Consider the following 12,870-nt stretch of genomic DNA (forward strand, 5'->3'; position numbering starts at 1 on the left):
TCCTGGTCAAAGATTTTCCTTTGGAAACCTCAAGTGCATGGACGTATTTATACCAAAGTTCTTTCCAATCTATTCATGCATAGAAAAGTAAAAAGAACCTTGGAATTCCCTTAGTGAAAGTTACCAATGGATTCCCTGTAGAATGAAGGCAAAGTTAATCTGGGTATTTTGAGTTAATCAACAATTGCCCCAGACACACCCAGGGGTAATGATTAGAACCACAATTTGTGTCGTTAGGGTTGACGGTGAGGGCAACTTTACAAACTGCTTCTGATCAGTTGTAGGACATATTCACTTCCTTTATCTTACTGCTTCTGATGTTGCCACGTTCCAAACACCTAATAGGTTATTTAAACATTTCAAGATTCATGAGACTCAACATGTCCAAACCAAATTTAGAATCTTTTCAAATCCTATCACTAAATCTGGACCTCATCCCGTCTTCTCATTCTCCATTAATGTCTTTACCATCTACTCCATTTTTAAAGAAATAAACCTGAAAGTCGTCTTTAACAATCAATTCTCCATCCTCCCCCCCACCTACCTTGCCCTCCCCTACCCACAAACCCATGTCAAAGCTGTTATCAATCTCACAGCTTGTATCTCTTTAATGTCTGCTGAAACCATCTACTTCTCTCCAAATTAAAGAAAACTCCTTCTCCCGCCTGGAATGCTGACACAACCTGTTAATAATTTATGTGTACCTTGTAATATTTTCTGCTACATTTGGACCAACATCATCTTTATAAAAAGACCAAATTGTTCAATTTCTTTTTCTCATACCCACAGCTATAAATCCACTGAAACCCTTAATTAATTTCCCAATGCTCTTACAAGACAAATCCTTAGATCTTTCCTTCCCCTCACCCTAAAACACATCCAATTATCTTTCATACAAAGTTTTTGTCCAGTGTAGTCAGCTTTTTCAGGCAAGTGATTCTGACATTTCTTTGACAATAAAATTGATCTAGGAATTGAAGTTAAAAATCAGGATTTCATCTGTGATTTCTGAATACAATGTTGCAAAGAAAAAGAATTCAGTTTATCTTTTTCTTTTCTCATCTTACTGTAAAAATAAAAGGAATTCTCCTTGAAAAGTGGCCAAGCTATCTAGTATCTCTCCAGTCCCATTGGGTTTCTTCCTGATATGCTGACTCTGTACAAGGAGGAACTCACGGGCTTTGTGACTTAAGCTGGTAGAGCTCTTGAACCCAGGTAAAAGCTCTGAAAGTGCCAGCTGGTGGCCCGTGTTTTCTTCAGTAATGTAAGCAAGTCGTAGAAGTTTCCAAGCATGAAAATGACAAACAAGAATTATGAGCTTGTCCTTTTCGGTGCCTTAGACATAGTAGAACATAGAGCAAAATCTGTTCTTGGTACAAGGTAATAAAACTGAAAATTTCTGATAAGTATGACAACTTATGACAACTCTTTTGAGTTGCAAAGTTTTCCTCTGAGAGATACCTGTGGTGTAGTCATTGAGATTCACTCAGTGAAAAGGAAAATTCTGCTGTGAGGAGCCTTATGGTCTGTGTAAGTTTAATACCAAAGGCTCTGTGGTTTCTTGTCAGAGCAGGCACTTAAGGATTGCATTATATTCTCCACTCTGGCATAAAGCCTTTCTTAGCCAGTCCAGCTGGAAGCTTCCTTATTCCCACTCTCCCTCAGAGCAGTCTGGCCTTCTTCTCATACTGTCTTACTGAAGCGGTGCTCAGTGTTGTGATCCCAACTTCTGACTTTTATGCAGTTGACTTGTTTCGTCATTTCTTATAACGCAAATGCTGCAGCTAATGACTGCAACGCTCTTGGACTCTGATAATTGATGGTGTCTCTTCTTCCCAGGTGGAGGCTTGTGGAATATGGACATGTTAAAATGAGCATTGACGTGATAAGGAATTGCCTCTATAAATTCTGTAGTATTGACACTACTCATTTGTGAAAAATGGTGATATTTGGCTAGAGGATCCTATTCCTTACAAATCTACTCTCCACTGGGCCAGAAATTCAAATAATTTTTGCTTATTGATATCTGGGAACATTTACAAAGATCATGGAAATAGAATAGTAGAAAGAAGAAGAAAATATCCTTTTCTATTTGATTTATCTGTAACTCAGGCTTTTTTCTTTTTCTTTTTCTTTTCTTTTCTTAGCATAATAGGTAGAAAGTTATAGGACAGATGTTCCCATGTAAGATACAGCCTTACTCCTAAGTCTACTAAGGAAAGAAATTATCCTCCTGAATGTCTCACTAGTGTTCAGTATTCAGAATTCAGAGACTTTAATGCTTTTCTCTAAACCTTGCGTCAGTGAGAAAGTAACACAGCAGCAACTTGCAGATTTTCATTCCTCTCTGTAGCTAGAACTCTAATTATGTTTAACATATAGGCATAAATTAAAATATCCTACAGTGTTTCTGTTAAACTGCTACAATTTTATCTCAAGCCAATAATATGTTCCATTGAAACTAGAGAGTCACTATTGTATCCATACGGCCGTTTTTTTGTTTGGGTTTTTGTTGTTTTGTATTTAATGGTGAAATTCATTGAAACTATTGGTTTGGGGATAGTGTGTGGTGGTAGGAGATTTATTTCAATTTCTTACCTAATTTTTCTTTTTCTCATATTTTACAGTATGGCTAGTGAATCATGGTTCTTTAGTTCATCAGTATGTTGTTTAATATTCTGTGCACATGCCGATACATGAGATCATGCATTCTAATCTATTTCAGCTCTTATCAAGTTCACTCCATTCAAAAACCTGTGAGGTCCTATTACAATTTGAACAAAGCCCCGAATCTTCAGTTAGCTATTCAAAACTTCTCCAAACTTTGTTTTCAACTTATCTTTTCAGGTTCATCTCTAAAATTTACACATGGCATAGCTACAAAAGATACTCAGGTTTCTTAGGACATTGAAAAATCTCTAACAACCTATTTGTGAGGAATTCCAATGCTCGTAACAATGTATTCCATACATGTCAAAAGTTCATTATCTATACTGCTATGAGAAATATATATATGCACATATATACATATGCACATATAGTAGCATACACAGTTACATTACTAATGAGCAGTAGTTCCCTTGGTATGTGAGACATTGGGTGTATTCCACCAATTTATAGCGTAAGACTACTCCTGATTTGGAATTTTTCTGGCCCATACTGGAAATTCAGTACAGTTTCCTTAAGTAGCTATCATTATTAATAGTATAGTCAGAGATATTCTTAACTGAACATGGCATTCATAATGATATAAAATCATACTCACATGGCCTGACCCCATGTGTTATCAGGCATAGGACGCATGCACATTAAGGTGACATCCAAAGAAACAAACAACACAGAAAAATGGGAGGCCTGTAGATGGTAAGGTCTTGGATCATGTGACTTCTCATGTAATCTGCTCTCACCAGCGTGGTAATCTCATGTACTAAAAACTACACTTGGGCACACAGACCTGCTCTAGGCTCAGTGGGGGCAGCGGCTGTAGGAGGCACCTGGAGTCTCAGGATCCTTCTGTTCAAACACTAACTTGTATAAAGAATCTTCTGCAAAATCGTATGTTAAGCAATACCAAAAGACTAGATATTGTCATCTAAAACTCATTTATTGGGAAGAAATAGTATAGCAGAAACAGGAAAAATGTTGCTCATTTATTTAGACAAATATTTTTATTTATCAGTAAAATACAAGAATATAAATAAGAAGGTTAGAAGGCATACAATGGATACCATGCGGGAAGGAAAAAAGTAGGAAAGAGGAAGGTACAATTAAGGTTTTTTTGTTTTGTTTTGTTTTTTAGTAGTGTTCACGTTTTTATTGATTGGTATAAAATCTATGTGGTCGACACTGTTACTTTCATTTGCAAAGGGCAGAGTTGGGAAGCAAAAAACCTGTACTTGTTTTTTTAATCAAGATTATCTGTCATCAAATTACATCCAGGCTTCTGCAGGTCTGAAATTTTCTTTCCACTGGATAGGAGTATGTAGTGAGAATTCAGTTAATAATATTTCATTTAAATCTTTTTTTAAGGGTATGTTTTATTTTATTATTTTTTTCTTTTTTAATTTTTTTATTTATTTTTATTCAGTTACAATTGTCTGCATTTTCTCCCCATTCCTCCACCCCACCCCAGCCAGTCCCACCTAACTTCCCCACCTCTACCCTCCCCCTTGATTTTGTCCTTGTGTCCTTTATAGTAGCTCCTATAGACCCCTCTCCTCACTATCCCCTCCCCACTCCCCTCTGGCTATTGTTACAATGTTCTTAATTTCAATGTCTCTGGTTATATTTTGTTTGCTTTTTTCTTCTGTTGATTATGTTCCAGTTAAAGGGGAGATCATATGGTATTTGTCCCTCACTGCCTGGCTTATTTCACTTAGCATAATGCTCTCCAGTTCCATCCATGCCATTGCAAAGGGTATAAGCTCCTTCTTTCTCTCTGCTGTGTAGAATTCCATTGTGTAAATGTACCATAATTTTTTGATCCACTCATTTGCTGATGGGCACTTAGGTTGCTTCCAGTACTTGGCTATTGTAAATTGTGCTGCTATGAACATTGGGGTGCATAGGTTCTTTTGGATTGGTGTTTTAGGGTTCTTAGGGTATAATCCCAGCAGCGGAATTGCTGGGTCAAAGGGCAGTTCCATTTTTAGTTTTCTGAGGAAATTCCATACTGTTTTCCACAGAACACAGGTACAAAGAATCGGCAATGAATAAATACCTATCAATAATAACCTTAAATGTAAATGGATTAAATGCTCCAATCAAAAGACACAGAATAGCTGAATGGATAAGAAAGCATGACCCACACATATGCTGCCTACAAGAGACCCACCTGAGGACAGAAGACCTACACAGACTGAAAGTGAAGGGCTGGAAACAAATATTCCAAGCAAATGGACAAGAAAAAAAAAGCAGGGGTAGCAATACTCATATCAGACAAAATAGACTTCCAAAGAAGGGCCATAAAGAGAGACCCAGAAGGTCACTTCATAATACTCAAAGGAAGAATCCACCAAGAAGACATAAACATTGTAAATATATATGCTCCCAACATAGGAGCACCCAAATACATAAAGAAAATCTTGGAGGACTTCAAGAAAGATATTGACAGCAACAGAATTATAGTAGGGGATCTTAATACCCTACTGTCAAAGATGGACAGATCTTCTAAACAAAATATCAACAAAGATATTGTGGCATTGAACAAGGCCTTGGATGAAATGGACTTAACTGATAAATAAATAAAATCTTTAAAAAAAAAGGAAAAATGGTTTGGTTTTATGGAAAATTTACAAAAGATTTGCATAAGCCTCTTTCTTTAAAGGTGCTTCAAACAATTTTCAAAAAGGGCTATTATTGGAGTAAGAGCTTTCATGTATTTACTCACCAAATGTTTATCCACCAAGGTGATAATATAGTAGTAAATGCAACTGAAATATTCCTCTATGTTTAACTATAGGTGAAAAATCACACACTCTGACAAATCAGTTGAGTGCGTAAAGTCTTAATAATCACAACCATATTGTTGTAGTATAGTCATATAAAGTTTGCTTCTTTTCCATTTTTCAATAAAAAATTTATTTTTATCAATGTTCAAGACACCTATAAGGTGTTGTGATTTATTTAAACAGAATTTTTTAAATATTAAGAAAATTTAAGAAATATATATTATTTTATCATTTTATTAGTCCATCTAAAATATGTTTCTTTTGCTGTGTAAAAAGAGACTTAGCAAGGATTTACAATATTGTACAACAAAGAATTCATTTTGCCCTGTACTTCATCTGGACCAGATTCAAGACTCACACATCTGAAAACAGGAAAGAGCATTATAGTAGAACCAGAGAGCAGTGAGCACACAGGCACTGTTGTGGAGAAGGCACTGCTCTGCCTTTTTCGGTATTGCAAAGAAGACATGAGTGTAAGTAATAATGTCACTCATAAGAGTGAAGTTTGAGTAAATACTAAGAAAATAAAAAGAATGGATGAATTAATAGACTCATCTATTTGGAAATTTTATGTGGCAGTAAGATTTCACAGTAGAATGACATTTTATGTTGGACCTACAGAATGTAGAAATAGAAATCTCACACGACAATGAGAGGCAGAAAGTCAAGAGCATGTGAAACACTCAACAGACAGTTCAGTTCAGACTATTCATAATACCACAGAATATTAATATCCACAATGTCAACAACAAATAAAAACTAGATGTAAATGAATTCAACTCTAAATATTAAAGCTGGAAGAAAACAAAATATTATAAGACAAGAAAGCAGATGGAAAAATTTAAAGATAGGGAAAATTAATGAATTAGATCACAGGTGGCAAACACAAGGCCCGTAGGCCGAATCCGGCCCTCCACCCTGTTTTATTGGGCCCGGCACCTTGTTTCTACCCAGGAGTAGCGCTGAGCTCTCGATTAGCTGTTCAGGAGCAGTTACATTTATACAGTGCTAAAATTACACTTGGCCCTTTGAAGGCAATTGCAAGGCTGATGTGGCCCCTGGTGAAAATGAGTTTAACACCCCTGAATTAGATAATAATAGTGAAGAAACTTAGATGCAGTTAAAAAATTATAAGATGATTCTTTTAAAACATCCATAAAATATAGAAATTACTAGCAAATCTAAATTTTTAAAGTGAGAAACCCCCAAAATGTTAAAAGGGAAATAACCTTCCAAACCAAATAAATTTTAAAGATTATGATAGCTTTTTTGTCCAATTCTAGACAAATAAACCACTCACATTTATATTCCAGTCTCAGTTACTGTCAATGATTAAATAAAATTTGGGGTAGTAGTCGTCCCTTGCAGTCAACAAACTTTCAAAAACTAATGTTCAAATAAAAAGGAATTACACTATTTTTAAATATCTCAACTATGGAAGATGTGAGTCACTAAAGCTGAAATTGTAACTTCAGCTAGACCCACATCCAAGAAAACATTGTGTGAAGCTGGGTTCCTTCACCCAGTGCTCAGTGACCACTCTGACCACTGGCACCCCGGTGGAAGGGCAGAGCCATGGCTAATCTGCACGACTTGAGGACTTGTTTTTATGCAAAGGGAAAAAAGAGAAACAATTTGAAATTTTCCTTGGGAACTGTCTACTTCTTTGCAACTCTTCTCAAGGCACCTATGACTTCTTTATTTCTCAAGCTGTAAATAAACGGGTTGAGAAGGGGAATTATAATCGTGTAAAAGAGGGAATACATTTTGTCCTGACCTTCAGCTGGGCCAGATGCAGGACGTAGGTACGTGAAGATGAGGGTGCCGTAGTACAGCGAGACAGAGAGCAGGTGGGCACTGCATGTGGAGAGGGCTTTGCTTCTGCCCTTTTCTGACCTTTTTTTCAGAATGTCAAAGAGCACGCGAGTATAAGAGATTACAATGGTCATTAAAGTGGATATTTGTATAAAAGCTGCAAAAATAAATATTATTAGTACATTAATAGATGGATCATTGCATGAAATTTTGAACAGTTGTAAAATTTCACAGTAGAAATAATGTATTATGTTAGACCTGCAGAAAGCTAATCTTAATAACAAGCTCACGTGAATCAGAGGATGCATAAAGCCAATTGCATACGCAATAGTTATCAACCTAGTGCAGAGTCTGTTGGACATCAGCACTGGATACAGCAAGGGGTTACATATGGCTACATAGCGGTCATAGGCCATAACTACCAGTAGGAAACATTCTGTAGTTGCGCTGGAAGCAAAAAAATAAAATTGGGTGATGCACTCAGCCAGGGATATCATTGTAGTCTTGTCTAAGAAACTGACCAGCATCCTGGGAGTTACAGAAGTTGAAGTGCAAGCATCTGCAAAAGCTAAACCACCGAGGAACAAGTACATGGGTGTGTGAAGATGGGCATCCTTCCAAATAAGAGCCGTCAGTCCCAGGTTGCCCACCATGGTGGTGAGGTAGATAACTAAGAACACCAGGAAGAGGAGGACCTCCAGCCATGGTCGCTCTGTAAGTCCTGTGAGAACAAACTCTGTCACCAGAGTCTTGTTCCCTTCTGACATGTCCCCACTTTATCACTGTAATGAGAAAATGTGACAAAGATGATCGCTGAAGGTGCGTAAAGTAGTGGTATTTTATTTGCAAATTAAATTATATCTCTGTGTTGTTTTCCATTTAATTAGTGGGTTTTATTGCTTAACTTTCATCCTATAAAACAGTAAGTCTGTTTACAAACTCTGTGTTTAGGTATCTGGCCCCCAAATTGGAAAATAACTGAAATAAATGGAAATATCTGAGCCAATATTAAAACCATGTGAAAAACTGTTGCATGTGGAAGAGATGTAATTGCTAAACCACTACATATAGAAGAGAAATATACTAATAATTTAGGCATAACCACATACTTTTTATTGCAGAGACAAAAGGAAAGCACAGAAATGTGTCGGGAAAATGTGTAACATTTTGCATATATAGGGTTAATTATAAAACACACACACACACACAGCCCTGACTGGTGTGGCTCAGTGGATTGAGTACCAGCTTGTGAACCAAAAGGCCAGTGGTTCGATTCCTAGTCAAGGCACATGCCTGGGTTGCAGGCTGGGTCCCCACTGGGGGGCACATGAGACACAACTACACACTGATGTTTCTCTCCCTCTCTCCCCACCCTCTAAAAATAAATAAATAAAATCTTTTTTAAAATAAAACACACAAAACCTCTTACAGCTAGGTGAAAACAAGTTAACACAATGAAACAAATGGGCAAAAAGTATGAAAAAAAATATTTATGGAAGAGTAAGTTAATGTGACCACTAAGCATATGAAACAATGTTTATGCTCTTTAATAATTAGGAATATTATTTAAATTAATGCATAATTTTTACTTATCAGATAAGCAAAATGAGAAATAATTTCTGCTGATGACAGGAAAATAAGAAGTGCTTTTAATATAATTGGCAAAATATAAATTATAACAGCCTTTTGAATCTCCCATTATCTGCCAAAATTAGAAATTTATATGAACTTGGATCTACCATCTTACACCTGTTTATATATTCTAGAAATAATATCATTCATATAGAAGAATAAAGTACAAAGATTATTTAATAAAGCATTGTTGATGAGGGTGAAAACTGGAAACAAGAAAACACAAATATAAAATGGTTGAATAAATTATGATACAGTCTTACTGTGGACATTATTCAAACACAAAAGAAATGTATTTGAACTGTACCAATTAATGATGGAAGGATATGCTCAATGTATTATTAAGTGAGAGAATCAAATTATAGAGAACTTTACATTTTATCATCCCATTTTTATAATTTTCAAATTTTTGTTTATAAATATAAACAAATATGATGATATGAGCATAGATAAAGAGGTAGAATAACATATTAAGTTGCTAACATTGGTTTTCTTGTTCAAGAGTAGATGTAGTGGTATGAATAGTGAAAGCAGTGGAGAGAGAGATCTTTATCACCACCATCCCCCTACACACACAAAGTTTGTGATAGAAACCTAATACATATTATATCCTCTTTTACAATTTTGTTATATATGTGTGTGTACATCTGTGTTTATGTCTGTGTGTCTGCTCATATGCACATGTGTGCTTAAAAATATGTAAAAGGATGGTCACTATTACAATATATTAATAGAAATAAGTAAAATGCTATTGTTACTTTTTTTAAAAAAATTTATTGTTATTCGATTACAGTTGTATGCCTTTTCTTCCCATCCCTCCACCCCACTCCAACCGAACCCACCTCCCTCCCCCACCTCCACCCTCCCCCTTGATTTTGTCCATGTGTCCTTTATAGTAGTTCCTGTAATTCCCTTTCCCCACTGTCCCCTCCCTTAACAAGGAATATTTGACACTGAAAATTATATTGTAAAATTAGGAATGAATAATCTGTAAATTCTGCAAAATATTCAGTAATGATCTTTAATTATATGTTTAAAATTTTTATGTAAGTATACTTGGTATACAATATTATATTGGTTATATTAGTTTCAGGTGTACAATATAGTGATTCAGCATTTTTACTCCTTACAATATCATCATTCCACTAATTCTAATCACCATGCAAACTTATCACCATATTACTGACTGTATTGTCCTTTCCCTTTTCACCAATCCCCCCACCACCTCCCTTCCGGTAACTATCTGTGTGTCTGTCTGGTTTGTTTGTTTGGTTTTTTAGATTTCACATATAAGTGAAACAAAATAGTGTGTGTCCTTCTCAGCCTAACTTATTTCACTTAGCATAATGATCTTTAGTTCTTAATGATATTTTCCACTTAAATATGTGATAGTTGACCTTTGACTATTGAGAAAAAATGATTTTTTTAAATTACTTAAAAGGTATTTTGAAATTGTTTAAGTTGGGGCCCAAATGTAGTAGTCTTATTTATAGTTTTTCTCATATAGTATCAGTATTTTTCTTGGTAAATTTTTTCCAGGGGGTTTCTATGTTTTACTGCAATTATGAATGTAATATCAATATTTTTATGAAGTAGTAAGATTGATTTCCTTCTGTGACTTATAAACTATCTCCAAAATGAAATCCAGAACAAAATTTTCCAAATATTTTGGGGTGAATGTGTAACCTCCTATGTTCCTTGAAAGGGAAACAAAAGTACATTTATGACAATAATAACAGTTGAATAAATAATAACTTAATCATTTAAAAATCATTTTTATAATTTTATAGCCATACCTTATGACACTTACAAGAGATGTTGAATGAGAATGAATTAAAAGAACAAGGTTTATTTAATCAGTGGGGAGAATGCTGAGCTGTTGTTTTCCATCTTCACTAAGCTAAAAAACAAAAGATTTAATAAATTTAAATTACTAAACACATACCTGCAGGGAATCTATTATTAATATATATATCTAAAAAGATTCACTGGAGTATATTTGCTGATAAGGGACTATGTGAATATTAAGAAGATGTCATTTTTTTTCCAGATGGGGATTTTGTCCTGAATATAGTGGCCTTGCTTTCTTTGAAATCCAAACCATCAAATCACAGATATTCCTTAAACAAAGAAGAAGCTAGCTTTGGGAATTTTTTCTTTAAGACTAAGGTGAAAGAAAGATCTCCATGTCAGAATAAAGGAAACTGTGTGCTGACAATATATTATATATTATGTACATATAATATAAAGGTTATGTTACTGACTTTAGCCTTCATTCTTATTATTTTGTGAAACTGTAAATCTGTGTATTATGGACAGCCAGTGAACTCAAAGGTAGAATTATCTTCATTCTGCAAAATTACAAATAATGTAGATATAAGATGCATAGCTGTATCTCAATTCTAAACTCTATGCATTATAAAATAAAATTTAAAACTTAAATCATTTTTATTGTGATTATTTTACCCATTTATTTAATTTTTCTATCAAAGTATATTATGAATGAAATTTTGTGATAAATGTCTCTTTTACAGTAAGCCATCATCCAATCTGTCCAGATTTTGATGGCTGGTTGAGAAAAATCTCAGTGCCTCACTGGAATTTTAATTTCTTACATAGACATTTTGTTATATCTAAAGATAAATTACAAAATCTTAAGTAAAAGAAAATGTAGAAATTACTTCACTCTTACCCAGTTCCTGCATAACATTGGAACATTGGGAAGTGTTGGTTTTCCTGAAGTCACGTAGAATATGCAGAAATGAGGCAGCCACTGCTGACACACTGGCTTTCATCAGGAACTCCAAAAAGAATGGAGATGATATCTGTCTCCAAACTTCCTCTATAAAAACAAAGGGAAAGGAAATAAAGATATTCCCTCTATAATTCCAAAGAATTCCCTGTAGGATGAAGTCAAATTCATTCTACTGGCCGTTCTGAGTTCATCATGATTCACTCCTATAACTAGCTGTAACAATTAAAAACTGTATTTGTAATTCACAGCGATTACTGTGGGGACATCTACAGAACATCACTGAATAAGTTTTAGAAAATAATTGTTTTCCATTCTTTTCTTTTAAAATAAATTTTTGGTCTTTTAAAATACTTCTTTTAGTGGTGTCATCATCCAAATACCTCCTTTACACATTCCTTTGGAAGTTTCAAAGTTACCTTAGGGTCACCATGTCCAAATTTGAAATGAGGATCTTCAGATATCCTGCCCCCGGACCTTCTAAGGTTCTCTTTCCTGAGGAATAAAACCACTACAGCTATTCAAGCCATGAGACAGAGGGATGCTCCCTCAGACTCCATGCTCAACCACTGCCAGGTTGTAAACTTCATCTCCTAAAGTCTCTCATATCCACCCACTTTCCACAGTCTCTATAGTCACAACCAAATTCTAGCTACACTAACCTTCTGCACGGACTTTTAAAATAACCTCCTAACTAATCTATTTGAATCCACTAATACTCTGGCCCAGCTCATTCTCCACACTACCTCAAAACCAGTCTTATAAAATGTAAAATTTGTTACATCACTACCCAGACTGCACTTTTTATCCACAGTTATGGTCTGAACTATGTCCCCCAAAATTCATCTGTCAAAGCCCCAACCTCAAGTATTTCAGATGTGACTACACTTGGATACAGGGCATTTAAGAGGTCAAGTTAAAATAAAGACATTAGGGTGAGTCCCCAACACCTTGATCTTGGACTTCCAAACTCTAGAACTGTGAGAAAATTTCTATTGTTTAAGCCATTCAGTCTGTGGTATTAGTTATGGCAGCCCTCATAATCTAAAACATCCCACCCATTCCATCTCCACTTAAAACTTGTAATTTTTTTTCCATTACGTTTAAGCCAAGAACTGAAATCCTTAAGCCTAGTCTCCCCTAATCCCATATTATAAAATAGACCAATATTCAACTACATATACTGTTTCTTTGTGCATTGAGTAGATGTATTACTTATAG

General features: G+C 35.1%; 1 protein-coding gene across 2 annotated transcripts; it reads right to left on the bottom strand.

Annotated features, from left to right (window-relative positions):
• Positions 1 to 5,140: 5,140 nt before the first annotated feature.
• On the bottom strand, positions 5,141 to 11,690 carry LOC112320659 (olfactory receptor 5AC2). Of its 2 annotated transcripts, none has more exons than XM_045185948.3 (3): positions 11,590 to 11,690; positions 10,708 to 10,797; positions 5,141 to 8,047 (listed from the first exon to the last, which is right to left on the bottom strand). In XM_045185948.3, exon 3 carries the CDS (start codon positions 8,030 to 8,032, stop codon positions 7,109 to 7,111), a length of 924 nt encoding a protein of 307 aa, XP_045041883.1. In that variant the 5' UTR covers positions 8,033 to 8,047; positions 10,708 to 10,797; positions 11,590 to 11,690; the 3' UTR covers positions 5,141 to 7,108. The 2 variants fall into 2 exon arrangements, with proteins under 2 accessions (XP_045041883.1, XP_024433939.1); XM_024578171.4 differs by having other exon boundaries at positions 10,694 to 10,797.
• Between the last annotated feature and the right edge of the window lie 1,180 nt (positions 11,691 to 12,870).

Source organism: Desmodus rotundus, chromosome 2 (assembly GCF_022682495.2).
Source record: "Desmodus rotundus isolate HL8 chromosome 2, HLdesRot8A.1, whole genome shotgun sequence".
NCBI classification, from domain to species: Eukaryota; Metazoa; Chordata; class Mammalia; order Chiroptera; family Phyllostomidae; genus Desmodus; species Desmodus rotundus.